The following is a 26,288-nucleotide window of genomic DNA, read 5'->3' as shown; positions in this document are numbered from 1 at the left end:
TTCTTCCCGTCTCCATCATGTCTGTCTCCTGCACCTCTGCCCCTCCCTGCCCTTTCGGAGCCCAGAGGCAGAGGGCTGTTCCCTCACACATAAAGCAGAAAGGTGCCAGGGTTGAGCAATCCACAGGGACGACAGGAATTCTTTCTCCGCACTGACGGGCAAGGCAGCACCTCAAGGGTGTGGGCTGGGGCCATAAGCCCTGCACTGTGTGTCTGGTGAAGCTGGGTCACATAATCACGGAAGGCAGCGGAGGCGGGAGGTTAATACAGGAAGGCAGAGAGAGTCTAGATGGCCAGCCATCCCACTCTGCCCAGGCCCAGGGCATTCCCAGAATGTGGGACTTTTCAATGCTTAAACCAGGAAAGTCCTGGGAAAACCAAGATGAGCTGGTCTCACCTTGGGCTTGGGTGATGGGAAGAAGGGAGGGTAAACTTTGGGTGAGAATGGTATATTATAATCCTTTACAGGGTGCTGGAACAGTCACCACAGTGGAGAGCTCAGCAGGGGAGGCAAAACGACAGTGCCCTTTGGCCACTGTAGTTCCCCGTGCCTGAATGAGCACCCTGGCGTCACTAAGAGTGCATTTTCTACCTAGGCAGACAAATCTTTTTCCCTCTGTGGGCTTCAGCATCCTCAGGTATAAAAGATCCCATCCGGCCCCGACATCCTAGGAGCCTTCTTCAGATGTATGCAGACCAAATTCCCAGCTCCTTCCACCAATATCCCAGTTGTCGGCTGTTGGATGCTCTCAAACGGAGCCCCTAGAATGGAGCAGACCACTGACTCACTGCACGTCCTGGGACATGTGACTTTACCACTCCTGACTCAGTCTCCTTATAGGAAAATGGGGCTCACAGGGTTATTGTCAGGATTAAACGAGGTAATACACATATAAGAGCCCACTCATGCATGACCTGGAAACTAGTAGGTGCTCAGGAAGTAGTGCATGAAATTAAAACTGCTCCAATGTGTCTGACTCGCTCAGGGCTCAGTGGATCTGTGAGTGAGGTGAGGTGTGATATTGAGACATCGTGGACCAGAGTAGAACCCACTGTGACGGATGCTCCCAGCTCCCCCAGCTCCTCCTGGGAGAGGAGGGGAGGGAACTGCTCTCCTCTCCTCTCTCAGGGATCGAACCTCTTCAAAAGCACTGACCAGACACTCCCTTCACCTCTCAAACTGTGAATACTCAGGAAGAAAAATGGGTCTCTCACAGTGGCTGTGTTCATTATGTTTTGAGGTTATAGCAATTGTGAAGGACTATTGGGCTGAAGGCTCTTAGGGGAAATGCTTTTTATCCCAATTCATCAATTGTTTCATCAGAAGAAATAAGCCTCTCCTATTTTTTCCTTTGGGAGACTTAACTCTTGCACATTTTCTGGTTTAGCATTTTGCTCTCCTGGGCTTCATATAAGCACAGGTGCACAGCGTGTGGCCGGCGCAGCACTGCCAGAAGGGCAGAGCATAACCAGCATTTGCTGCTTACTGAGGGCTTTGTTATTCTCTATCACTTGTGCTCCCAGGTCATTTCCTCCTCAGGAAAATCAAGGTGATACTGACCACTTCAAGATAACCAGGCCCACGCGTGCTCAATGAGTCACTCAACAAACATGTCACATGCCTGCTGGTGTGAAGCTCCGTGCTCCATCCTATGTTGGGTACGGAAGAAAGAAACTTACAAGTTACTGTCACGAAGCTTACGTTCCAGCCCAGGGGCCTGATCCTCTTGAAGATGAGGATCCTTTTTGAAGCTCAAAACATTTCATGGACCTCTGCCTGGCTATACCTGGCTCATATGATTCAGTAGTGTTTTTATGTGCCTTTGTGTTGAATCTGTCACAATCCCATCTGCTCACATTTGAAAACTAGCCATATGTGTATGTGTGAGAAATTGTTTGCTCAGCATACTAATGGAGTTGGGGGTTCTTATGTGTCTGAAGACCCTCTGCCCTCATCTCCAATAGCCTGAGGAGCTTAATGAGTGTTCAGGACTATTGGAGGCTCAGACTACTGGAGCAGGCGAGAGCGTCCCTGACAAAGGAAAGGAGGAGGCCACAAGCTCCCAGGTGGGAAGGCATGAGCTGTGGCCCTCAGTTGCAGACCATGGTGAATGTTGGGGCAAAGAAAAAAGGAAGGAATGACACTTCCTGGGGGATATAAATAATCTAACTTTTGTCTAATCCTACTGTTGTCTGTTTTAGGAAGTCTTAATCACTACCCATCTTTCCGATGAGCTTTGCATTGGGATACACATCGTCCTTTTACAATTTTAGTAACTGAAGCTTTGTAAATTGCCTATAGCCATTTCCAAGGTGTCCTGCCCTCCTCCCTGAATGGACAGTCCCTTGGTCTGTAGAGATCAGAGCAGGGTCACACTCCTGGCCCTACCTCTGTCCCATCCCGCCCCAGCTCCTAACACCACGGCTGCTCTGTCACCACCTTTCAGGCACCTGGGATTGGACTGGAACACGCTTCTGTCCACCCCTGGCAGCCCCTCTCACCCCATGGGTTATGGGGATTCCTGACACTCCAGTGCTCATCCTGCAGCACCCACTGTGGTCTGTCTACCCCTGTCCTGGCCCCCACCCTTGGCACCTCACATCCCAGAGTCACTTCTCCCTCCTCTCCCACAGGTTGATCACAGTCACACCCACTTTCCAGTTACATCTCTATGTGGTGAGGGCTGGGAGAGAGGGAAGGAAACGAACATGGAGGGCAGGCACCTAATTCAGGAAAGCTTCCTGGAGGAGGTGATGCCTGGGTCAAGTCTTAAAGGATGAGCAAGAGTTAGCCCGCTAAGTGTGGGCTAGGATGAGGACGCTGGCAGGCAGGCAGCCTTCAGCAGAGGGGACAGAAGAGAAAGGCCGAGGTGGTGGGAGCTGGGCATGCTGGTAACACCCTCCAATCGTTGGAGTCAGGCAGGCGGATAAGGTAGGCAGGACCCATGTGGTGGAGCCCGGCATGCATGCTGGGAGTCGGTGGTGGGAACAGATTCACTTCTGAACGAGCGTCAGCAGGAATGGAGGGGAAGGCACAGGTAGCCAAGATGGTGCAGGGACAACACGTTGATGTCTGGAGCAGAAGAGCAAGAGAGGGGGAGGTGCAGTCCCAGCCGAGGCTGGGACCAGGACAGTTAGCTGTGGCAGGAGCAGAGGATGGACTCCCGGGTCCCTGCTCAGTAGGCTCCGACTTTTCCTTCTTCCAATGACTGTAGCTTATTTGTTTGTTTCTTCCCCCTTCTGCTTCCCCGGCTGGCACAGACTCCCCAGAAAAGCTAAAAATTCATCTCATCTGATCCACATCAGAGGGTGGATGAGCCGGGGCTTTATTACACGCTGGTTAAAGCGGTCTTGTGGGAGAGGATGGGCTACGTTATAATTGTATCTTTGGTCACCTCCACCCACCCGGCCAAAAAACCTGGTGGAGCTGCCTCTGTTTAGACACCGTTTTACAGAAGGGCTCCCCTCCGCCCTTTAGCTTTTTTGGATTAGTCTTGAAGACTCAGCTTGTTGGCTTGGGAAAGAGATGGGAGGAGGGAGGGAGCGGAGGAAGGGTCGTGTCCTCCCACCCGCTGCCGGTAGGGAGAATAGCCTGGGTGGGTTTGGAGATGTGTCTCTGGGGATGGGCAGGCAGCTCTGGAGAGGCTGGGGGTGGGGTGGAGCTGTCTCAGGAGCAGCAACAGCTCCCTCGGCAGGATTTCTCTTTATGATCCTTAAACTTCTACACTGTTCTTTGGGCTTAAGCGTACAATCTATTTAGAATTGAGCATCAAAAGGTAGGGGCTGTCACTCTGGCTTTGAAAGAAACATTTTTGGAAACGAGCCAGCATTCAGTGTCATTAGTAAGAAGTAAGGGCCCTTTCCAGGGCTTCCTTCCCATCCATCCCTCTGGGAGGCCCCTGGGGGTGAATCACGACTGTGACTCACCATAGAACACTTGGGAATGCTCACAAGGGAGTGCTCCGGTGTGAGGGCGGAGCTGTCTGTCTTAGGTGGTAGGTTTGCAGGTATTCTGTGTGAGTTGTTTGCATGCTTGTAAGGCTACTAGTCAAGAGGAAGCATCGTGCATTCATGTGCTGTAGCCTTTCAGTTACACACTCACCTTCTCTTCACAAACAAGAGGCCAGAAAATGATTGTGGATCTCACCCTCTGTTCCCAGCCCCCCATTAGGCATGATGGGAGATATAGGGGAATTATAAACCACACGTGATTCTTGTTTCACTGGGGAAACAAGATTATACATGTGAAAAGCTAGGCAAGACGGTAAATGGGCAAGGGCCAAGGGATAATATCCTAACTCCTGAAAGGGGGTGAAAGGGTGTGTTAGTCAGCTATTGCTGTATAACAAAAATGCCCCCAAACTTTAGCTGCTTAAAACGACACTAAACATTTATTATCCTCATGATTTTTATACCCAGAAATTCAGGAGCAGCTTAGCTGGGCAGTTCTGGCTCAGGATTTCCCATGAGTTTATAGTCAAGATGTTGACTGACTGGGGTCGTCTTAAGCTTGATTAGGACTAAAAGACATGCTTCCAAGATGGCTCACTCAGTAACTAGCAACTTGGTGCTGGTTGTTGGTGAGGTCTCAGTTCCTGCCCATTTGGACCTCTCCGTAGGCTGCTTCCATATCTCCCAACATGATAAGAGGTTTCTCCCACAGCATGGGTACCCAGAGAAAGCAAGGCAAAAGTGGCAATGTCTCTTATCACCTAGCTTTGGCAGTCTCACACCATCACTTCCCTGGCCACACAGACCAACCCTGATACAACGTGGGAAGGAATTCACAAAGTGTGAATACCAGGAAGTGAAGATCATTGGGGGCCATCCTGGAACCTGGCTGACACTGATGAAACATCACCTTGGGTTAGAGGGGGAGGGTGTTAAGGAAGAAGTGAGACTGGAGCTCAGTCTCTTTCTCTTCGGTCTCTTCGAGAGAGAGAGAGAGAGAGAGAGAGAGAGAGAGGTGGCCTGGAAGTGTGACCGCTTAAAGCAACAGGCACAAGGCTGAAACGAGCATGGTGTGTTTGGAGGGCAGTGCACAAGCCAGCTTTAAAGAGAGTTTAAAGAGAGATTCCTGGTTGGAGAGCACTGGGAAGTAAGGTCAAGACCAGACTATGGAGGACTGTGATGGGCAGACTGTAATGGTGGGATCCCCTAAGGGAGTCATCAAAATTCTGTAGTAAAGAAATGACTAGATCCAGGTGGGGAGGCTCAGCCTCTTACTATCTGGGTGCCTTGAATGAGTCGCTTTAATCCTTTAGGGCTCAGTAGCCACATCTGTAAAATGGGCATAACAAATGAGTTAATGCATGTGAAATAGGTGTTGACTAGAAAGCAGTAAGGTTTTGATTACCAGGAAGATCATCATTTGCAGCCAGACCCTCCCAGGGTTCTTGAAGTTCAGATGGCGCCAAAACAACCTTCTGGCTTCCTCTCTTCCCTGTGTTCTCTGTTGCTATATGATAAATGTTGGACTAACCAGTGGCCTCCTGAGGCTGAAATCATGGGTTCTTCCACTGTTGGAGACTCCAGCTCCCATGCATAGCCTGCCTTTCTAGCCACAGGAATATTACTACGTCGTAGGCAGGTTCTGGTCAGACCATGGGCCACCCCTAATACCCTACAGTTGTATCCTGCAGGACTTGACGGTTCTCATCCAGTTCTCATCTGATCCTCACAACCACCTAGGAGATAGACAGCCCAGTGTTGTTAACTCCATTTTACAGACAGAAAAACTGAGATAGAGTTGCTGAAAGGGCCCAGAACAAATCAGCAGTGATCAGACATTACAGTAAATCCCAAAGAGTTTGGGAGTTTTGTGAAAGAAGGGAGAGAATTCGAATCACTCAACATTTTAAATGGTAATGGCTTTAAAATTCAAATATCACCAAAGAGTGCATATAGAAAAATAAACTACCTTCTACCCCTCACTGGCAGCTCTCTAACACCAACTCGGAAAGAACCAGTACCCAGTTTTTAGTGTATCTTTCCTAAGTTAGCCTTTGCATCTACCAAAAAATATGTGCATGTGGTCATCTTTTTCTTTCCAAACGTGGTAACAAACCAGTCTCTATGTAGCGTGCTTTGGAGTTGAATCTTAGAGCTATTCTCCATATATCCGTATGCAGATATGCCTCATTCTTTTTAATGGTTGCATAGTACTCCATGGTGTACCCAGCTAGCCCTCCATTGATGAACATACTGTTTGCTTCCAGTCTTTGGTTATAGAAACAATGCGGCAGGGATGAGCTTTGTACCTACGTTGGATACATTTGATAATGAATATAATATCCATAAGGGAAATTTCTAGGTCATCAGAATTGAAATCTCTTTGTATTGAATCTTTATGTCTTTAATCCTGAGTGATGCTGGGCATTTTTCACATATTTAAAAGTTTTTTATATTTCTTTTTCTGTGATCTTCTTGTTCATGTTTTTTTTTAAGCTAAAACAGTTTTTGCAATTTTCTAGCTAGCTATAGATCTTTTCCTGATTTAATGTAAGCTCTCTCTATAAAGGAGATTAGCCCTTCATCATATGTTTTGCAAATATTTTTCCCAGCTTATTTGTTTCTTACTTAGAAGAACATTTCCCTTTGAGATTATAAAACAATTCTCCAATTTTTTTCGTAATTCTTTTTTTTTTTAACCTTTTAAACCTTTACTGTACCCACCATTTACTTTGGTGTAAGGAGTGGGGAAGGGGTCCAAATCTTGTTTTGTTTTGTTTCCTACATGATTGGCCAGTTTTCCCAATCCCATTTACTGAAAAATCCATCTGAAAATAAAAATTGAAATCTCACCTTTACTATTTGCTAAATTCATATGCATATGAATTTATGTGAGTTTGTTTATGGACTGCCAGTGACATTTGATTGATCTGTTTCTCTGTTCATGATCCATTACAAAATATTTTATTTTTATGACTTTATGTTTTCATATCTGGTAAGGCTGGTCCCCTTACTCCCATTAGTCACCTGCTTCAGAAATCTCTTGGCTATTCTTTTTTGTGTGTGTGTGGTACGTGGGCCTCTCACTGTTGTGGCCTCTCCCGTTGTGGAGCACAGGCTCCGGACGTGCAGGCTCAGCGGCCATGGCTCACGGGCCCAGCCGCTCCCCAGCCTGTGGGATCTTCCCGGACCGGGGCACGAGCCCGTGTCCCCTGGATCGGCAGGCGGGCTCTCAACCACTGCGCCACCAGGGAAGCCCTCATTTAAGTCTTTTTAAAGAGTGCTTCAGTCATGATTTAAAACTTTCTTTGTATGGATCATGCACATTTCTTATGAGCGTATTCCTAGGTGTTATATCTATTTTCGTTGCCAAGTAAATGGGATCCTCTAATATATTTTTGAACTTGTCCACTGTGCGTGTAGGAAAGTATCCAGTCATATCCTCTGCAAATAATGATGTTTTTTCACCAACTCATTTCTAACTCTTTAACCTTGTATTTCTTCAATATTTTTGATCTTGAGACTTCAAAGGGGGACCAGACTTCCTAGGTACAAGGCAACTGCTGAACCCATTCTGGCTCATCAGTACATCAGCCAGGCTTTTATGGGCTGGGGGCTGAGGAGTACAGATGGGGTGGGGGATGCTTGTCCCTTGAGAATATTTTCACTGTAATTTTTGATAGTCTGGAGACCAAAACTCTCAGCGCAGATGAATGATGAATGGTGGTGGGCGGGGCGGAGGGGGTGGGGATAGTTACTTGGAAGGTGCTGACTGGTAAGGCACCCTCCTCAGAGGCTGTGAAAGCGTCCTGTCCTTGGTGCTGCCTGCTGAGGCTGGGGGCAAGTGTGGCAGAGGGAAGGAAAGCTCCCATCCCCTGAGATGTGCACTGGAGAAACCAAACATACAGGGGAGGCTGGACTCTGGGCTGTGCTCCAAAGGGGGTGTTCGCTGTACACCCTCAAGCAGTCTCTCCATCACAGCTGCCTAGCTCTGGGGTCCTGCCCAGACAGCTGTGTAGCCCAGACACCCACCTACTGGCTCCCACATCCCTGATTGCAGGACCCAGCTCACATGGGATTCCCTCTGGGTTCCTATTTCTCCCTGATATTTTGCTGTGGGTTAGTTTTACTGCTCAGGAAAGTCAGAAGCTCTTCAAAAGCAGGTGCAGGGTCTTGTTTAGAGCCCCACACAGCACGAAGCCCCAGTCAAGACGTGGCAAGTGATCAATAACGTTTGCGAATTGACTATATTCCGTGAGTAAACCGCTCGTGACAAATGAGTTTCCACTCACATCCTAATTGTCCTTTCTTTGGAGAGGGCTCCTGGAACCAAACAGCCATCAGTTCTGCAGCGGGCAAGAGAGAAAATTATAGCCGAGGAGGGACAGGGCTCAAGTGTAAATAAGAAAAGGAAATGCTTGGACTTTCTCGATGCAATAAAAGTTCTATATAATAATATTATATGGAACTAACTGTGCAGTTAAGCCCGAAAATTGCAGGCTTCCAGTTTGTCCTTCCAGCCAAATGCCAGGCGGTTCTCATGGTGGATGGCGTCTGTGTAGAAGAAAAGTGCAAGTTTTGAGGCAAATCTGAGGTTTCACTTCCTTTGGAAAACACAGGCCGGGGTGGGATCCTTGAGGCCATCCGGCTGGGCCGCTGATCCAGGCCTTATCTCCAAATCGAAGTGGACAGCAGCAGGGAGGCCAAAGTGTTTTTCAAGAGCTGAGGCATAACTAGGACATCTTATACCTGGATGAGACCTGGGAGTGTGATCCTGCCCTCCTTCCTCCCTCGGGCCCTTCCGCCCCCACCCCACCCCCCAGCTTTTCCCTACCCCTTCTGACCCCAGGGGTCCGGAGCAGGGGTGTGGCTTTGAGTAACGGGTCAGAGGGTACACTATCCTAGCTGGTTTCCAGGACAGGCTGTTGCCGACACCTCCTCAAATGCAGCTCCAAGCAGATTCCTCTCCCATCCAGAAGCTTCCCTGACTTCCTTCCCATGGCCTCTTACACAGTCCGAGTGCATCTGAGGCCTCCTCTCACTGCCAGCGCTTCCCCAGTGGAGTTCCCCAACCCCACCCCAACGGAGTCCCTGCCCCTCGGCCTGCCCCCAAGGGACCCTGTCCTCACCTCTGGCCTAGCTCTTAGCACTGCTGTCTTTATCTCCCATTTTTCTGTGAGTCCTTAAGGAATTCCATCCCTTTCATCCCTGTTTCTCCAGCCGCAGATGGGTAAACTCCGCTTAGGAAACCTGGAGCCCGACAGCTTGGGTTCAAGTCCCAACTCTGCCTCAGTTTCTCCACTTGAAAAATGGGTTTTGGAGAGGATTAAGTGAGAGAATCTACAGAAAATATTTAGGTCAGCCACTCACACCGAGCACTCAGTACATCTCAGGGGATAGTTTCATTCTGTCTATATCAGCTGGAGGAATACAACATATGTTGTATCTCTGTCAAGCTGGGTGCCTGTCTCTTCCTCATGCTCCCCACACAGGGCCTGTAGGATTGTTTGTAATGAATTAGGGCACATTCTGGAGAAGCAATTTCCAGACCCCAATGTGTGTTCACACTTATTTCCCTGTGTAACCTGGCAGCATCCCTGAGACACCTGGGTTGGGGGTAGAGGACAGAATCAGGAAGTCCACAGTCGGGCACAGCAGCCCCAAGACAGCAGAGGTTGAGCTGCTCGTGACCTCAGAATCCAAAGATCCACCCTGGAACCAGAATATTTAAGTGGATCAGCTAGAGGACACCATAGCACCATCGAGTGTGTGGGCAGCAAGGGACGTTCACAGCCTCCTGGTCTCACATAAAAGAAGAAACCGAAGCTTAGAGAGGGAACGTGGCCAGTCCAAGGTCACCAGTAACTCAGCTGCAGAGCACAGATGAATTGTCAGCGCAGACTTTAATTGTACCTCCTCCCCAAAAGCGTCGTAGCCCCCTCTGCCTACTGCACACCTGGGCATTTCTCAGCCCCCCTCTTCATGCCCTTTCCCAAAACAGGCCTCGGCCTTTTTCCGCTCCAGCTCTGGCCCTCTCACCTGGCAGTGCTTTCCCTTCTCCCACCATCAAGCCCCCTGGCCCGGCGGCAATAGGAGTTGCACAGGGATCCCTGGGCTCACAGGTCAAGGTGGCTGGACGGCAGAGCGCGCTCAGGCTGGCCAGCTGTGTAAGCACCTTGGTGCCTTCTAGAAGAAACACTAAACTACATCCCCAGGAAGGGTTGAAACAAGTGGTGCCTCTTAACCCACTCCGAACACAACTCCTCAAATAACTCACAAAATCTAAACCATTCCCACCCCTCTGCAGGAGACGGCTACTTTGGGCAGAAATGCTAAAAGAATAGTGCTCCCGGGGGCTCCTGCGTGGTCCCCACCTCCCCACCCTCCTGCGAGCTCATGGCCGTGGGGAGCGTAGCCCACCAGCCCACCAGCCGGGACACCTCCTGCAAAGGCAGCCAGAGGCAGCTGGGATTCTGAAACTCAGTAACCCGGGGCCTAGTGCTCTTTATGGGAAACAAGTGATTTATTTTATTATCTAAATTTTCGGTGGTTTAATAAGGTTTAATAAGCCTCCCAAGGAGTCTTCTGGCTCGGGAAATCGCCTGTAATAAACACAAGTAGTAAATCCTTTATTTGGAACATAAAGAGGTGTGCAATTTCTCTTAAAAGGAAACACGTCTTCCCCCCTCCCCCGCCTTGCCCTCTAATAAATAAAGGATGAATACATAATTAAAGAACCACAGTTTGAAGGGATACCACTTATGTGTCTGGCTCAGACTCCCAGGGCCAGCCCAGCCAGTGCTCTAGCCGTCTGAGGTGGGACCCTCCCCACCAGCGTGCTAGGGGCCTCAGCCCCTCCAGGCCATGCGGCCCCTAGACGACCCACCCTTCCCATCTTCCCTGCAAGGTTACTGCACAGTGCGGCCCCCAAATTATGGCCTCAGGGAATACGTGAGATTTCCAGCGTTACTGATGGATGTTGTGACCTTAACCTCACTTCACTTTTGTTTCTTTATCTGTAAAATGGGTATAATACTGGCCTTGCCTGCTGCCACGCAAGTGAAAGTGCTTTGAAGAGTGACAGGTTCCAAGCCACCCCCTGGGTGAGGGGATGGGGGCAGGAACCCCGGCACGCCCACTTGGGGTTCACCCAGATGGTGTGAAGAAGAGGCTCCTCCCGGGGGAGATTAAACAGCTCCGACGCTCAGATACCCCCACCCCACCCCAGGACCAAAGCCCAGGTACAGAGCTGCCCCTCAATCTTCCTCACCCATCCCTCAAGCTGCCCTCTGAGGTACCCCTCAAGCCTGTCCCGAGTGTGTGTTTCATCCCGGTAAGAATGTAGGGGGCGAGAAGCACACCCTGGGTTTTGTCCCCCCGTCAAAACTCCCAGTGGGGGTTCTAGACCTTGTTCTGATAAAACCAAACCAATGTGGAGTGTGGAGGTGGTGATGGTGATGAGGGTGGAGGTGACAAGAAATAGATACAGCGTGATACAGTGGACAGGGTCTGGGTGACAAGTCAGGAGGTCCGGGGTCTCTGTCACTTACTTTGTTCTGTGACTTTGGGCGAGACAGTTCACCCAGCATGAGCTTCGGTTTCTCGCCGGCAAAGTGGGCCAAATAATTCCTTCTGTACCCAGGGATCCTCAGAAAATGTATAGAGGAAAGTGGGTGTGCTCAACAAACACAGCACAGTTAAGTCAGGGGGCTTCAGAGGACAGTGAGGCAGGGATGTGAGCGCCTGGTGTCAAGAGAAGGAGCTCAGGCCCCCAGGTGTAGGGATGTGGGGAGAATCCCTCTGTGTGGGGTAGGAACACTGGCACTCCTGGGGGGCGGGGAGAATGGGGAAGCATGGCCACGTGCTGCTGAGAGGGCCTGTATTCCAGCTGTCAGGGACCATCTGGAACATCCATCACCGTTTGCAGAGGAAGGCTCAGAGCTCATTTCACAGAAACCAACCGGCTCCAAGCCCTGGGCCCAAGGCTGAGCTGGGGACTGTGGCCTCCAGGCATGTCTTGGCAGGGTGGCAGAGCAGGTGGGGCAGGCTTCATGCAGCTGGGAGGGCTCTGCCTAGGGAGCTCTGGCAGGTGGAGCAAAGGTTGGAAGTTGAGGAGGCCCTGCCCAGCCTTCCAGCCCACATGTCTGGCCCCAGCCTCTGGGGCATTCCGGGGGCCGAGGGGTGTGGCTGCCCTGCTTAGGGGAAGAGCTGAGGGCAGGGTGGGGCGCGCCCAGCAGAGATCCACGGGGCTGGACAGCTGCTTGGGCCAGGCCTCCTTGCGCTCTCTCCTGCCCTGGTCCACCAGCCCCTTGCAGGTTTCCCTGCCTACAGAGACTAAGGACCTGCTCGAAGGAGGCAGGTAGGTGCTACCTAGCCTCATTCCCAAATCTGGAAAAGAATCCACATCCCTTCTCTGCCCCTGTGCAACTCCACCCTCGCCCTCACTAATTCTGCCAGGCGTCTTTGAAGCTCCAGGCCCAGGCAGGGGAGGAACTGGAGGCTGGAGAGGTGGGTGGGACCACTCCCAGGGCAGTGGGAGCCTGCCAGCTGGGGCCAGTCTGCCGTAGGGATTTGGCAGATGGAAGTGTCATCCTGGGCCCCAGATTTGCTGACCTGAGTATGAATCAAGGAGGCACTGGACTTGTGGATCAAGGCAATAGAATTGTCCTGAAAGTCACATCACTGAGGTCGCCATGGAGGACAGGAAAGGGATGGGACTGGAGCAGAAATCAAATCCCTGACCTGCTGTTTTCTAGCCATGTGACTTGGGGCGAAGGACTTAGCCTCTCTGATCCCCATCAAATGAGAATCATAATAGGATGAAATGAATAGATATAAGCACTTTGCGAATGGTAGGGCTCTGTTCAAATGTCAGATGTCCCCAGTGCAGAGGGCTGGGGCCACCCACTGCCTTTTGTGACTTCAAGGCTCTCTCCACCGTGTATTTGAACAGACCTCATTCATTCAGCGTCTCCCATGTTCCTGCCTAATGGCATCCTGGGAATGATACAGACATATAAGAGACAAACCCTTCCCTGGAGCAAGTGAGATCCATGCAGTTACTTCCCCGTTTCCCACATAAGCAGACTGAGGGCAGCAGGAGGGTACACATAATTTGCCAATCCCTGCACTTCACATTCCTAGTAAAACCAGTCCTAGGACATGGGGTGCCTACTAGCCAGACAACCCCACACCCGGTTGGGGGCACAGGCTTAGGCATCAGAATACCTGGTTCTAGTTCTAATGCGCTGTGTGACCTTGGGCATGAGCTACTCACTGTGCCTTATTTTCCTCATTTGTAAGATAGGCATAAAGTTTCTCCCAGCCTTGCCTGCCTCTTTGGGTTAGGAGTACATGAGACAGGAGGTATGAAAGGACCTTGGAAGACTACAATGTCCTCTACATGCTGGGGTGGCCCTGGGAATGTCTTTGGGAGAGGTGATTAAAGAGTATGGTCTCTGCAAAACTATACAGAAGGGAAATTAGTTCCTGGTACGATGTCACCTCCCTCTGTCAAGACCCCTGTTAGGTGTCTTTGTCCTTCCCGGACTCCCTAATTGCCAGCAGTGTTTGAGTACCTCCTCTGTCCCAGGAGCACTTCCTGTGCCTTCCCTCATTTGATCCGCCCAGCAACGCTTACCATCCGCACTGAACAGATGAAGAAACTGAGCTCAGGAGGGTGAAACCTAGTCCCCGAGGCCAGGATGTGGACCCGGGAGGTCTTAAAGCAGGGCCCTCACTCTCCACCTCCCAGCATAATCCCCCTGTTGTCAGATGGCTGTCAGCCAACTTCAGGCACACGCTGGCTGAGAACAGCTTCTTGTGTGATCTCGCTCAGGATCCAGGTCAAACACATCTTCAGGCGGGACTCTAGAAACCCAAAGCTTTCCAGATCCAAATGATACGGGGCAGGTCCTTCCTGCCCCTCTGCCCAGTGAGATCTTCTTTATCCTTCACAGATCAGACAGGGCGCCTCCTCCTGGAAGCCTGCTCCGATCCCCCAGCCCGCAGGGGTCTGTTGCCTCCCTGTCCGTACCTCTCTCACTGGTGCTCAGTCCTGAGCCCCCCTGGCCTGCTTGGGTCTTAGGTCCCTAGTGTACAACCCTCAGCACTGACTCTGATTAAATCTCTAAACCTTTAGGGGCTAGGGTCCAAATCCCCCTACCCACAAGTCAGACTTTGTAAGGGGCAGTGTTATAAGGGGAATGAACGTGAGCTTTGGCACCAAATGCTGCCGGGTTCAGACCCTGGTTCGGACATTTGTGTGTGGCATTGGGCAAGTCACTTACCCTCTCCATACTCTTTCTTTATCTCTAGATTGGAGGTGATGATAAAAATATGTACCTTTCACGGTCGTGTTGATTGAAGAAGGCTTAGAGGTGCAATGACCGACACGTTACAGGCACTTGATAAATGGTAGCTGGTTTTGATTGTTATTATAAACGCTGGCTTGCCTGCTTGATTGATTTGGTTATTAGAACAGGACACAAATAAAAACAAAAATTCAAGTCACACTCAAGAAATTAGTTTGGAGGACTTCTAGAGCCAGGTTTCTACAGTGCAATTCTCTAAGTCCAAGGCCCCCTCTCTCCTTCCAAAGGCTCCAGCCCCACCTCTTCTCTGATCCTCTCATAGAAACACCCCCTCCTCCTCTTTAGCTGGTGAGCTAAAGGGCATGACCCATCTCCCTATAGTGAGAGCGGGGAGGCAGCTAGAGTACCTGAGGCTAGTGACGTTCTCATATTACAGTTGAATTAACCTAGGCTGGAGATGAGAAGTGCTGCCTTTGCCAGAAGGCTACTTGGACGTACCTGGGCTCTAGAAACTTCCACAGAGGGCACAGGCCCAGGGGAGGCTGTGGTGAGCCTCATGTCCTCTAGAATGGGGACCACACCTGAAAAGGTTTCACTTGCCCTGCATTCTGGCTCTTTAACCTCCTTCTTCCATTTGCAAGCTCCTCTTTCCCCCTTTTCCTCCTCCGCCATTAGTTCTTGGCTCTATATTTTTTCTATCACCTTCATACCAGAGGTTCATATTTTCCGTCAAGCCTCTCCTAGCTGTCGAGCGGTTTGGTTTTGTGTTTGTGTGTGTGTGTGTGTGTGTGTGTGTGTGTGTAATTTTCTTTCCTGAGCGTGTTATTCTTGGAGAAGGAGTGCCCTGGCTTGGGCGATGGGAGGGATGGAAGGGAGGGGATGGAGGGCCTGGGTGCAAAGGTGGGGGCTGGACATGGCATCCCCTCTGGAACACTGCTGTCTGCGGGCCCACCAGGCATGGGGATCTTAGGGTCACCAGGGAAGCTTCCAGAGTGTAGGCAGGATGGGGGCACTTCTTCCCAAAGAGTTAATAAAAACAGCAAACCACAGCCCCCCTTCCCCTGCTACCTCCTGCCAGGAAAAACAGCCCCGAGCTCTGTGGTTACATCTGTTCCTCCAGGAATGGTACAAAGACTCCAAACCATGCCATGGTGAGAAGTCGCTGCTGGACAGACCAGCCTTCAAGTCCAGGGTCACCCAGGCCTGTCACCCCCTCCCCACTGCCAGATCCACTTTGTGCTTTCTCATGGTCATGATGCTGGTTATAAGATTTCCCCTGTCCATCCAATGACAAGATGAGGAAAGAGAAGCCCAGAGAGCTGGTGGGGCCTCCCGGAGTCACACAGCTGTGGTTTCTGACCCCCAGGCCCAAGCAGACCAGCTCCAAAAGCATGGGAAGCAGGACATTTAGCACAGGGTTGGCGCTGTCCACCCCTCAGAGGGCTCGGGTGAGACAAGGATCACCTACACCCCATCCAACGGGTTCCAGCTCCTCTATTTAAGAAGGTAGGGATAAGTCTAAGGAATTGTGGGAATTTTTCCTGAAAAACATTTTTGTCTTTATAAGAATAAGCCCTTGGCAAGCAAGAAAACTTGCGTGAAAGAACTAATTTCCTGAGGTTTTAATGATTTGGGCTTTTAATCGTTGATGGGGCATTTCATTCACGAACAGTCTTTTCAGGTGAGAAGGTTCCTCTGAGTGTCAGAACCCTGCTACCATTAGGGTAGCTTCGTGGGAATTAGAAAAAGGTGTCATTTCCTCGATACATCTACTTCCATCTATCAAACCAGTGTCGTAATATACTGATTTTGTCAGAAGACAGCATTTAATGCCATCTGCCAGAAATGATAGCTATCCCAAACCCATAATGTCTATGAAGTGAATATTGCCTCTGTGTTGCCTGTTGTATTATCTGTTATCTTCCTGGTTATCTATTATGTTATCTATTGCTGTATAACAAATTACTCTGAAACTGAGTAACTTAAAACAAGAATAAACTTTTACTATCTCCCGTGTCTATGAGTCAGGAATTCCGAAGCAGCTTTGCTAAGTGGTTCTGATTCAGTGTCTTTCATGAAGCTGCACTCAGGCTGTCAGCAGGGGTGCTGTCCTCTGAATGCCTGACTGGGACTGAATGACCCACTCTCCTGGTGGCTCACTCACACAGCTGGTAACTTGGACCTGCTCGGTCCCTTGCCACGTGGACCTCGCCAAAGAACTGTCCTGATGACATGGCAGCTGGCTTCCCCCAGAGTGAGTGAACCCAGAGAGAGCCGGGCGGACACAGCGATGTGTTGTCACTTTTTGTTACTTTAGCCATTCCGATAGGTGTGTGGTGATATCTTATTCCTCTTGGGTGGGTATTGCTGCATCTTTATCGCAGCTGTTATGTCCCTGTGAGCTCTGTTAGAGCAAGGGCCTGCTTGGTTTGCCTTCTGTGCAGGGCAGGGCACAGGAAGAAACCCAAAGTCTATTTAGAGAATGAATGCACGGCCTGTGGGGTCTCTGGCCCTTTTTAAGCAGGCAGGAAAGCAGCAAGGCCTTTGCTCTGGGAAACCTCTTGAATACTTTCCCCGGGCGAGATTTCTGGGGGAAGGCTAAGGCCCTCCACCACCCACAGAGGAGCAGGGATGAGGCGGGCAGAGCACCCAGCACCCTGACACCCCACCGGGTCCCTGGTGCCTCCAGGCCACTTGGGGCACATATTGTGGGCCTGGCACTTCTCCCTTCTCCCCTTCCACAGCCTCTGACTTCTCAGGGCAGAAACATCCCAAGGATAAGTATGTGGGGATCCCCAAAGCTCTTGCCACTGGGCCGTGGGTCTTCCAGACTTTGTTTTTCTTTTCTCCCCACTGTAATTGCAGCCGGGGAAGGGCCAGGCCTTTGCTAGGATTTATCCATGGGCCACAGCCAAGCTTTGCCCCGAGTAGCAGGGCCGTCACTGCCCTGCAATAAAAATTGAGGTGGCTTGTGGTCCAGGTTGAATCTGTTGACTTGGGTTGTGAATTCTGCTCCCTGAAGGGAGGGAGTGCCTGCTGTCCTCTGCGCCCCCCTCCCCGACCGCTGGCGGCTATGACCGGCCACACTTCGTGTCTTATGTCTAGATAATGCTGAGGTGTCTTAGAAGAGGCTTCTCCCCGTAGGGATATGTTTCCCGAAGAGTAACAGAATACAGACATGATGAATTAGCTAACAATGAGCTCGAATTTAATATTGAATATAAATATTTATAGGTCAAATGGCTCACAGATATACACATATAGGAGGACAGTATTGTCTAAAAAATCAAGAATTGCAAATGAAGGGAAACCTCACCAGCTAAGATGAAGCCAGAAATAGGTCAGAAAGCAGAACACCTGCCAAAAGGCTCCCATTCCCTTGCTAAAAGTGGGCCACGAGATCGGTTTGAAGATTCCTAGAAGCTGTTATCTGTTTGCTAGGGCTGCGATAACAAAGTACCACAGACTGGAGCTTAAACAGCAGAGATTTATTTTCTCACAGTTCTAGAGGCTGGAAGTCCAAGATCAGGGTGTTGGCAGGGTCGGTTTCCTCTGAGGCCTCTCTCTTCGACTTGTAGGTGGCTGTCTTCCACCCTGTGTCCTCACGTGGTCTTCCGTCTGTGTGTCTGTGCCCTGCTCTCCTCTTGTAAGGGTACTGGTCATACTGGACGAGAGCCCTCTCATAGGACTCCGTTTAAACCTTAATTCCCCTTTTAAAGAGCCTACGTCGAAATACAGGAACACTGACATACTGGGGGGTTAAGACTGCCACATGTGAAGTTGGGCTGGGGAACAACTCAGCTACCGTTAGAAGCCCTCTCCATTAGTACAGCCCGCATCAATATCCAAAAGTAGCAAAATCTGAATCTGTTAGAGGAGTCAGAGGATTTGTGAAGTAAACCAAAGCATTCTCCCAGAGGGAGCCCTGAGTCATGAGAGAAAATTCCTCCTTTGGCGCTTGACCCACAGACGTTGTGTGAGTCCGTAGCGGCCACCATTCCCGTAGCATACAGAGCAATGGAGTTTCACATGGCTGTCCGTCCCCGTGTTCAGGAATTGCACATTCCCAAAGTGGAATTCAGGGAAATCAGGCCTGCGAGAAGATTCCACAGCCTTTGCTAAAAGGCAGACGCCAGCTGCCCAATGACAAGCCCAACTCCAAGGGCCTTTGGGGTCCCGGGAAGAGCCCAGTGGTTCACCGAGAAGCCCCAGCTTTTGAGCGGGGCTCTGAATTCCAGGTGAGATTGGGAAAAGCTGAGGAAGAGGGGCCGGGTTTCTAGCAGAGGGGGAGGGAGGGGAGCCCCAAACAAAGGCAGGGGTGGGGTGGGCAAGCACGCCCACCGGCCTGGCCTCCCTGGGCCAGGGTCCCGGAGCTGGCATCCCCTCCTGGGGCCACGTCCTCTAACCCGGTCTCTCCTTGCGTGTGTCCCCACAGGGCTCTGGCTGAGAACATGGCCAATGGCATTGACGAGCTGATCGGCATTCCCTTCCCCAACCACAGCAGCGAGGTCCTGTGCAGCCTGAACGAGCAGCGGCATGACGGGCTGCTCTGCGACGTGCTCCTGGTGGTGCAAGAGCAGGAGTACCGCACCCACCGCTCCGTCCTGGCCGCCTGCAGCAAGTACTTCAAGAAGCTCTTCACAGCCGGCACATTAGCCAGCCAGCCCTACGTCTACGAGATCGACTTCGTCCAGCCCGAGGCGCTGGCCGCCATCCTGGAGTTCGCCTACACCTCCACGCTCACCATCACGGCCTCCAACGTCAAGCACATCCTCAACGCCGCCAGGATGCTGGAGATCCAGTGCATTGTGAACGTGTGCCTCGAGATCATGGAGCCCGGGGGGGACGGGGAGGAGGAGGATGACAAAGAGGACGACGATGATGACGAAGATGACGACGATGAGGAGGACGAAGAGGAGGAGGAGGAGGAAGAGGAGGAGGAGGACGACGACACGGAGGACTTTGCTGATCAAGACAACTTGCCTGACCCCCAGGACATCAGCTGCCACCAAAGCCCTTCCAGGATGGACCACCTCTCGGAGGCCTGTTCAGACGCTCCCAGGGACTTCCCCGATTCCTTCCGGGCCGGCAGCCCTGGCCACCTGGGCGTGATCCGGGACTTCTCCATTGAATCTCTGCTGAGGGAGAACCTGTACCCCAAAGCCAACATCCCCGACAGGAGACCCTCCTTATCTCCGTTCGCCCCGGACTTCTTTCCACACCTCTGGTCGGGGGACTTCGGTGCCTTTGCCCAGCTGCCCGAGCAGCCCATGGACAGCGGGCCCCTAGACCTGGTCATCAAGAACCGCAAGATCAAGGAGGAGGAGAGGGGGGAGCTGCCCCCACCTCCGCCGCCGCCCTTCCCCAGCGACTTCTTCAAGGCCATGTTCCCGGACCTTCCCGGGGGGCCGCTGGGCCCCATCAAGGCAGAGAATGACTACGGTGCCTATCTCAACTTCCTGAGCGCCACCCACCTAGGGGGGCTCTTCCCGCCCTGGCCGCTGGTGGAGGAGCGCAAGCTGAAGCCCAAGGCCTCTCAGCAGTGCCCCATCTGCCACAAAGTCATCATGGGGGCCGGGAAGCTGCCACGGCACATGAGGACCCACACCGGGGAGAAGCCATACATGTGCAACATCTGCGAGGTCCGCTTCACCAGGTGCGAACGGAGGCCTGTGGGTGTGAGGGGCAGGGCGGGGAGGGCCGGGGGCCTCGGGGATGGAGAGAGACCCAGGTCAGGGGAGGTCCAGCTGGATCCTAGATGCACAGCAAGCTCATCGCCAGAACAGGTGCGAGGCATTAGCTGGTGCAGTGATTTTCGGATATTTTCCTATTTGTGCTATTAGGTAGAAGGCCAAGATGCCAAAGAGATCAGAGCGGAGCTGTTCTGGTTAAGGCAGAAGTGGGGAGGGGGGATCTCAGCACCCGCTGCAGATCCAGGAAAGCCGGTTTGAAGCTCCCCAATGGAGTGCAGCCCCTCCTTTATTTTATTTGGAGCTCAGACAGCATGCCAGGGCCTGTCTTGAATGGATTACATATACTACCGCCCCCGCCATGTCCTGGAAGTCAGGGAGGGCCATGGGCTTTGTCCACAGATAGGTGATCTGTCTCCCAGTGGCTAGTCAGCCACTCGTAAGCCCAGCTGGGAAATGGCAGAGCTGGGACTTGAACCCCAGTGAGACCCCTGTAGGCCCTTTCAGTCCTATTTTGGGTCAGACCCAAAGGCTGGGCCTCCTTTTACGTTCTCCCCCTTGACTGTCCATGTTGGGAAGAGGGTTAGCTCTATGCCGTTATAAAAGTTGAACTTTGAAATCAATACACGATAAGCCTTTCGTCTTGCCCGGACTCCATCCCGTTCAGCACACGTGTGTTGTGTACCTTCTCTGCACAGCAACTCTTGTGGTCAAAACTGGTGGGATGATGTGGGGTCCGATTTGTCCAGTGCTAGGTTTTGCTGGGCCTCATTTGGGGGAGATCAGGTCTATTGGTGCCGATTGTGGTCACTGATGTGAGGCTGACCTTCCCAGCCGTGTCCACACTGCGGAAGGTTCTGGTGAGTGCCCTGCTTCAGGGCTTGGCCATTCCGGTGTGTCGGATGTGGTTTACCTGCCCTGGAACTGTGACTTCCTAGACCAGGTCCTTTCCCCACATTGCCGCCGTCCCCATCAGAGAACCCGCCTTGAGAAACCCACACTTATTCCAGTGGTGCTGGTGTCACCCCGTAGCCCCCTAGCAGTTCATCTTTGGGACTTGCTGGGGGCTCATTCTTTTGATTTGCCCCCGTGGGCCCAAAGCTTGGGTTTTTGAGGAGAGTGCAATGTTTGGCATCAGGTTGATTATCAAATCAGGGGCAGTGCTTTTGGGGGAAAAACAAGATGAGTTCTGCTAAGTAACGAGACGCACTCTCTTTGGCGGCTTGGAAACTCGATTTGAGGTTGCCAGAGAGGGCACAGGAATACGTTCAGCTGACAGTTGTGAAAACAGCTCTGCAGGGTCTTCCGGTGACCGCTTCGAAAGACAACGCGAATTGTTTCCAAGGTGGCCTTGGGTCCCCTCACAGCTGCTTCTGTGAAGGAAACCCCAGCAGAATCTCCCAGCTGCTCTGAGCTGACAGTGAAGGGAGAATTTCCGGGTGCAGAGGGGCAGGGCCCCCCATACCCCGGGTGTGTCCCCTTCCACCCAGCAGCGCTGACCTCAGGTACTTGCTTCTCTTATCGCTGCAGAGAAGCTGGCCCCAAAGTCACCGAGATTCACCCCCTCTCGGGTGCCCCCCACTAATGGCCCTGCCGCTCTTATGTCACCTCCACCTCCCACCCTCCTCTTCTTCTGAATTCACCTTAGATCCACAGAACCCCTGTAAAGGCTTGACAAAAGCACAGGGATAACGGAAGATAAAACAGAGCCCAGTCCAAATTCAAGCACAGTTCATGCATCTGGAGCCAGTGCCTCTCCGCAGCCCCCTGGGAATGACTTCAAGACGTGGACACCCTTCACAGGCCTGATCCAGAAAAGCCAGCCCCTGAGTCCTGCCATCTGGGCTCCACCTCCTTTGCTTGTCCCCTGCGCAGATGGCTGACACTTGGGGACACCCCTCTCTCCAGGGGAGACCCTGGTCTGTGGCTTCAAGGGGATGTGCTGCATCTCAGGGTACCTCAGAGCGAGCCTGCCCTGCCCCCCCACCAAGTCCCCATCTCCCTTCCGTTCCCCACTTCCCTCCGGGCCTTTCCCACACTCCGCTGCGAGGGCCATGGCGGTCTGTGTCCCTGCCTTCCCTAGGGAAAGCTTTAAACTCGGTCAGTCGAGACAGACTTCTCACCCTCTTGACACCAGCACATCCTGTGCGTGGGCCTCCTGGTTTGGGCCTCAATGCTGTGTTGTATAGGAGGGTCGCATTCCAGAACCCTCCCTCCCAGCACATTCCTGCTGATCACTCAGGGTGGCCTCTGTGCCTGCCGGCTCACCACCCCTCCAGGCCAGATCAGCTGTGGGGCGGCTTCCAGCCATCCAGCCCCCGGCCCTGCCCTCCCTGCGGTCTAGTCCTGTTCAGCAGAACGACAGCCACCTGGGCCCCCAGGCCTGTCTCCAGCTGACGCAGCTTCGTTCCCGCCTCCATCCACATCTCCCCTCACTCGGTGCCCACTGGGCACTGGCCCCCCTGAGACAGATCAGAAAAGCTCTGGGGTCCCCCTCCCAGGAGCAGAGATACCCGGAGTGGGGAGAGGGTGGAGGAGAGTTTCTTGGCCTCCTCCCCTAGGGACTTTATTTCTCACTGTGGGCTGTGGCTGCCCGTGATGGACACCCCTCCCCATCACCTCTTCGGAATCACTGGTTCCTTGCTGCCCTCCTGTCGCCTCCCCGGAGCTGCCTGCAGGATTCTTTTCAGCCTTCCTAGAGCCTCAACCCTGGCCTGTCCAGGTCCGGGTGGCCTGTAACACTCTATACAGCCAAGTCCTCTCGCAGCCTTTCCACGGGGACCCCCCCTCACCCCCGCTTTGTGGCTGACTTCCTGCCGCCACCATCCGTAACACTGCCCTCCTCAGCTGGAGGCATCTTCAGCAGCCACTTAGAGCAGCAGCTGCTGCCTCTTTGACTCGGAATCCCCAGACTCCCTTGCAATGCAAAGCCACTACCTGGGACTGGACCGCCCGCGAGGCTGAGGGACCCCTGACCTGCTGCCCTCACGTCCTCCTCGTGGACACTGTTTTCCTTTCTGGAGCCCGAGTCTTTGCTTAATTATAGCTGAGCTTCTGCTCTCCGGTCAGGCCTCCTTTCCTCTCTTCTTGATGTTGACCTCACTTCCCCTCCCTCCTGGGGGACGTTGGAGTGAGCCACCCTCCCCCTGCAAGGTGGCCCCGGCTCTGAGTTACGGCCTCTGATGCCAGCTCCCAGCATGTCCACGCCCCGCAGGCACATCATTCTCCGTGGCTCCAGCAGCACAACACAGCGGGGGGGCCTTGGGCGTCCTTCCAACAGAGCCCCTGAGGCCCCACTTACTGCTCTCGTTCTGTGGGTGTCCAAGAAGGGACTGCAGCCCCGCCATCATGTGTCTGTTCCTTGGTGTCGGGCATCTCACCTCCGAGCCAGCTCCAGATTTCAGCCAGTCCCACAGTTGTCCCACCACTGATCTTTCCAACTATGAGACACCCCTGGAGCCCCAGGAAAGGCCTCAAAGGCTTCAACCAGACTGTGTATCTCTGGCCCCATGCTGTCCCCTCCTAGCTCTGGCCATCCCGTGATCACCTGGACTCCAAGTTCCTCTGTCTGTGCCTGAGTCTATGTGTCCACTCCCCTAGCCTGGTCCAAGGTCACCATTTTCTTCCTGAGGACGGCTGCGGTCTGTGCTGGCTGCAGAGACAGCTCGTGATGAAACTGGTCCTGTGGCTCTGACTTGGGAGAGAGAAACAGTTCCAGGACTTAGGGCATAGGTAGCCTGGACCAAGATTCCCCCAGACCCTCCTCGTCGGGAGTCCTTTACTTCTATTCCCAGAAAGTCTGGAAGCCTGGGCTAAAGGTCAGGACTACAGGGTTAGTGGGCCAGAGGTGGCCCCTAGGCTGGGCCTTGAAGAACGGGGAGCACGTGGGCCAGGGAGGACAAGAAGGTATTCATCCTCTCTGTGTGTAGAGGGACGCTGCTGCCCTTGGTGGGGCTTCTCCCTGCCCACCCACCTCGCAGGGCCCTCCCCCTCCTCGCTGCCCCAACCCCTGTCATCACCACCAAATAGGCCTGGCCTGGGCCTATGAAGGCCTCAGAAGACTCTTAATTGCTCCTGTCCTGCCACTTGGGTCCTTGAGTACAGGCCGCCTGTCGGGGGAGCCCCTAGAGCGCATGCTTGGGCAGTCTTCCCTCCTGGAGCCCCTGCATCCCATCCGCAGCCTGGCTCTCACAGGCCCTCCAGTCAGGTCTGGCGGACACGTGGTGAAGTCAAGAAGCTGCCACACGTGAGAAGAGACCAGCTCCTGAGACAACAGTGGTACCGTGGAGGAGAAGGATGGGCAACCCAAGCTCTGTACCCCGAGAAATCAATCTCTGAGGTGCCACGATTTCCCCAGTCTCCACTGAATCCCCTACCGACATCCCGTGAAGGCTGCAACTTTTAGCCCCCGGCCCCCGGCCCCCAGAGCAAGCCAAATGCTGATTGCTCCTTGGCGTCCCACAGTTCTCTCTCCAGACAAGGCCAGGAGCCTTGCAGCTGATGCTTTTTCTTCCCCCCTGTATTTTTTTCTTAGCTCCCCCACTCCTGGCAGCTCTGGGGACCTTATTAAGATAATGTAATATCATTAGCAGCGGCAGCAGGAAGATAATTTGTCTCAGACCATCAGGTTACCAAGAAGTCTGAGTGGATGGTGTTGGGAAAGCGTTATCCTCACTTGGGAGCCTCCACCGAGGCCCAGGACCCGGGGCCCTTTCCTTTCACTCAGGGGAATGATATCACCAGGACTGGCTCATCTTTCTTGACGATGAGCTCTCCGAGCTGGAAGGGGGAATACCAGTCAAGGCTTGCATGCATGTGACCTGGCCTGGGTCCCAGGTTCAGAGTAAAGGGATGAGACGGCAGACAAGGGGACAGGGCGAGGGAGGAGCACGTCAGGTTTGGACTGGGCAGTTCTGAGAAGTGGCCCCGCACCAGCGGGCCGCGGCCATGACCACCCACTGTACAGTGAGGAACACCGGGCAGAACTCCAAAGCATCTGCTGGGTTCTTATCCAAGCAGGTTCCGGTACCATCCGGGCCACATGCTGAACGAGTGCAGAGGGAGCAGGGCCAGCACGTGGTGACACAGAGGGCAGTGTCTCCCGGGGACTGCAGCCCCTTGGAAAGGGCACTGCCGTGGTGATCAGGAACCCCAGCTTGAGGGCTTGCATCTGCCTCTAACTAGCTGTGTGACTTTGGCCGAGTCACCTCCCCTCTCTGGGCCTCGGTTTCCCCATGTGTAACACGAGGGGGTTGGAGCAGGTGCTCCCTAAGTTCACGCCCAGATTTATGACCCCATATATTGCCCAAGATCAGGAAAGCTCTGGACACATGACAGCACTTCTCTTTGCCTCCTCTTCCTCACGAGAATGACGGAAGGGCCAATTTCACGGGCTTTACTGAAGCCCTTATAACCAACCACCTGCGCAGTTAGGTCCTGACCCGCACTCACGATTAGTACTGACGGGAACGTCCCTGAGCCTGGGCTCCTTTTTTGCAGCTCGCTGTCCATGAATTTGCTGCTTCCTGCATCATCTTGCTGTCCAGGCGCCTAACAAGACAGGGCCCCAGGAGCCAGGGACAGGGCGGTGGCTCTGCAGGCATGAGGGGCAGCTAAGGGAAACAGCACACGTGATGGCCCTGCCCTGGGAATAGCATGCATGGGAAATAAAGGCAGCAAAGACAGCCCCTGAACAGGTGTTCCCATCTGCCAGGAGCACCTGTGTGGTTGAATTGGGGCCACAAAGCACAGACAGGGAGACTGGGCCCCCAGAGCTCGGGACTTGCTGGGAGGGCAATGCTGATACGTGTGGGGCCTTTAGGGGACAGAAGAGAATGAGGCTGACACATCGTCCTCTGTTGCTCCCTCCCTGCCCCTCAAGTGACCTGCCTCGGGCTGCAGTGTTCAAGTGCTCTGGAAGGTCAGGGCAAAGGATAAGAGCTGGGTAGACAGAGAAGGGTTTATGAAAGACCGCACGTGAGTTTGACCACTGAAGAATCAGGGGGATTGGGAGTGGTAGACATTTCAGGCAGGGCAGTTTGCAAGGGTAAACTCAGAGAGGAAGGATGTGGGTGCAGGGAAGAGGAGGGCTCACGGCTGGGAAGGAAAGAGCACACATGCCGGCATCTACGCTTGGACATCTGGTGGGAACCTAAGGGATGGAGCGTGGTGTCCAAACACGGGATACGCACAGAAGGGGAAGGAGCCAGGGCTTACCAGCATCCATCCCATAATATGGCAGGCTCTGAGCCAGGGGGGCTGGTGGTCCAGCTCATGCCAACGGAGATTCAAAGATGCAAAGCTGACCAGAGCATGCATGGCCTGCTAGGGGAACA

At 52.9% G+C, this 26,288-nt stretch overlaps 1 protein-coding gene across 2 annotated transcripts in view; it reads left to right on the top strand.

Annotated features, from left to right (window-relative positions):
- ZBTB7C (zinc finger and BTB domain containing 7C) overlaps positions 1-26,288 on the top strand; it is a 101,733-nt gene that overhangs the window by 68,623 nt on the left and 6,822 nt on the right. For both annotated transcript variants that reach the window (XM_024756798.1, XM_024756799.1), the window contains exon 2: positions 18,699-19,919. In XM_024756798.1, the coding sequence (XP_024612566.1) occupies positions 18,715-19,919 (1,205 nt within the window). In that variant the 5' untranslated portion in view covers positions 18,699-18,714. The remainder of the gene's footprint in view (positions 1-18,698; positions 19,920-26,288) is intronic.

The sequence above is a fragment of the Neophocaena asiaeorientalis genome, unplaced genomic scaffold, assembly GCF_003031525.2.
Source record: "Neophocaena asiaeorientalis asiaeorientalis breed wild unplaced genomic scaffold, Neophocaena_asiaeorientalis_V1.1 scaffold133, whole genome shotgun sequence".
Taxonomy (NCBI): Eukaryota; Metazoa; Chordata; class Mammalia; order Artiodactyla; family Phocoenidae; genus Neophocaena; species Neophocaena asiaeorientalis.
The sequence above is the reverse complement of the archived record's forward strand: the minus strand, read 5'-3'. Positions and strand labels throughout refer to the sequence as shown.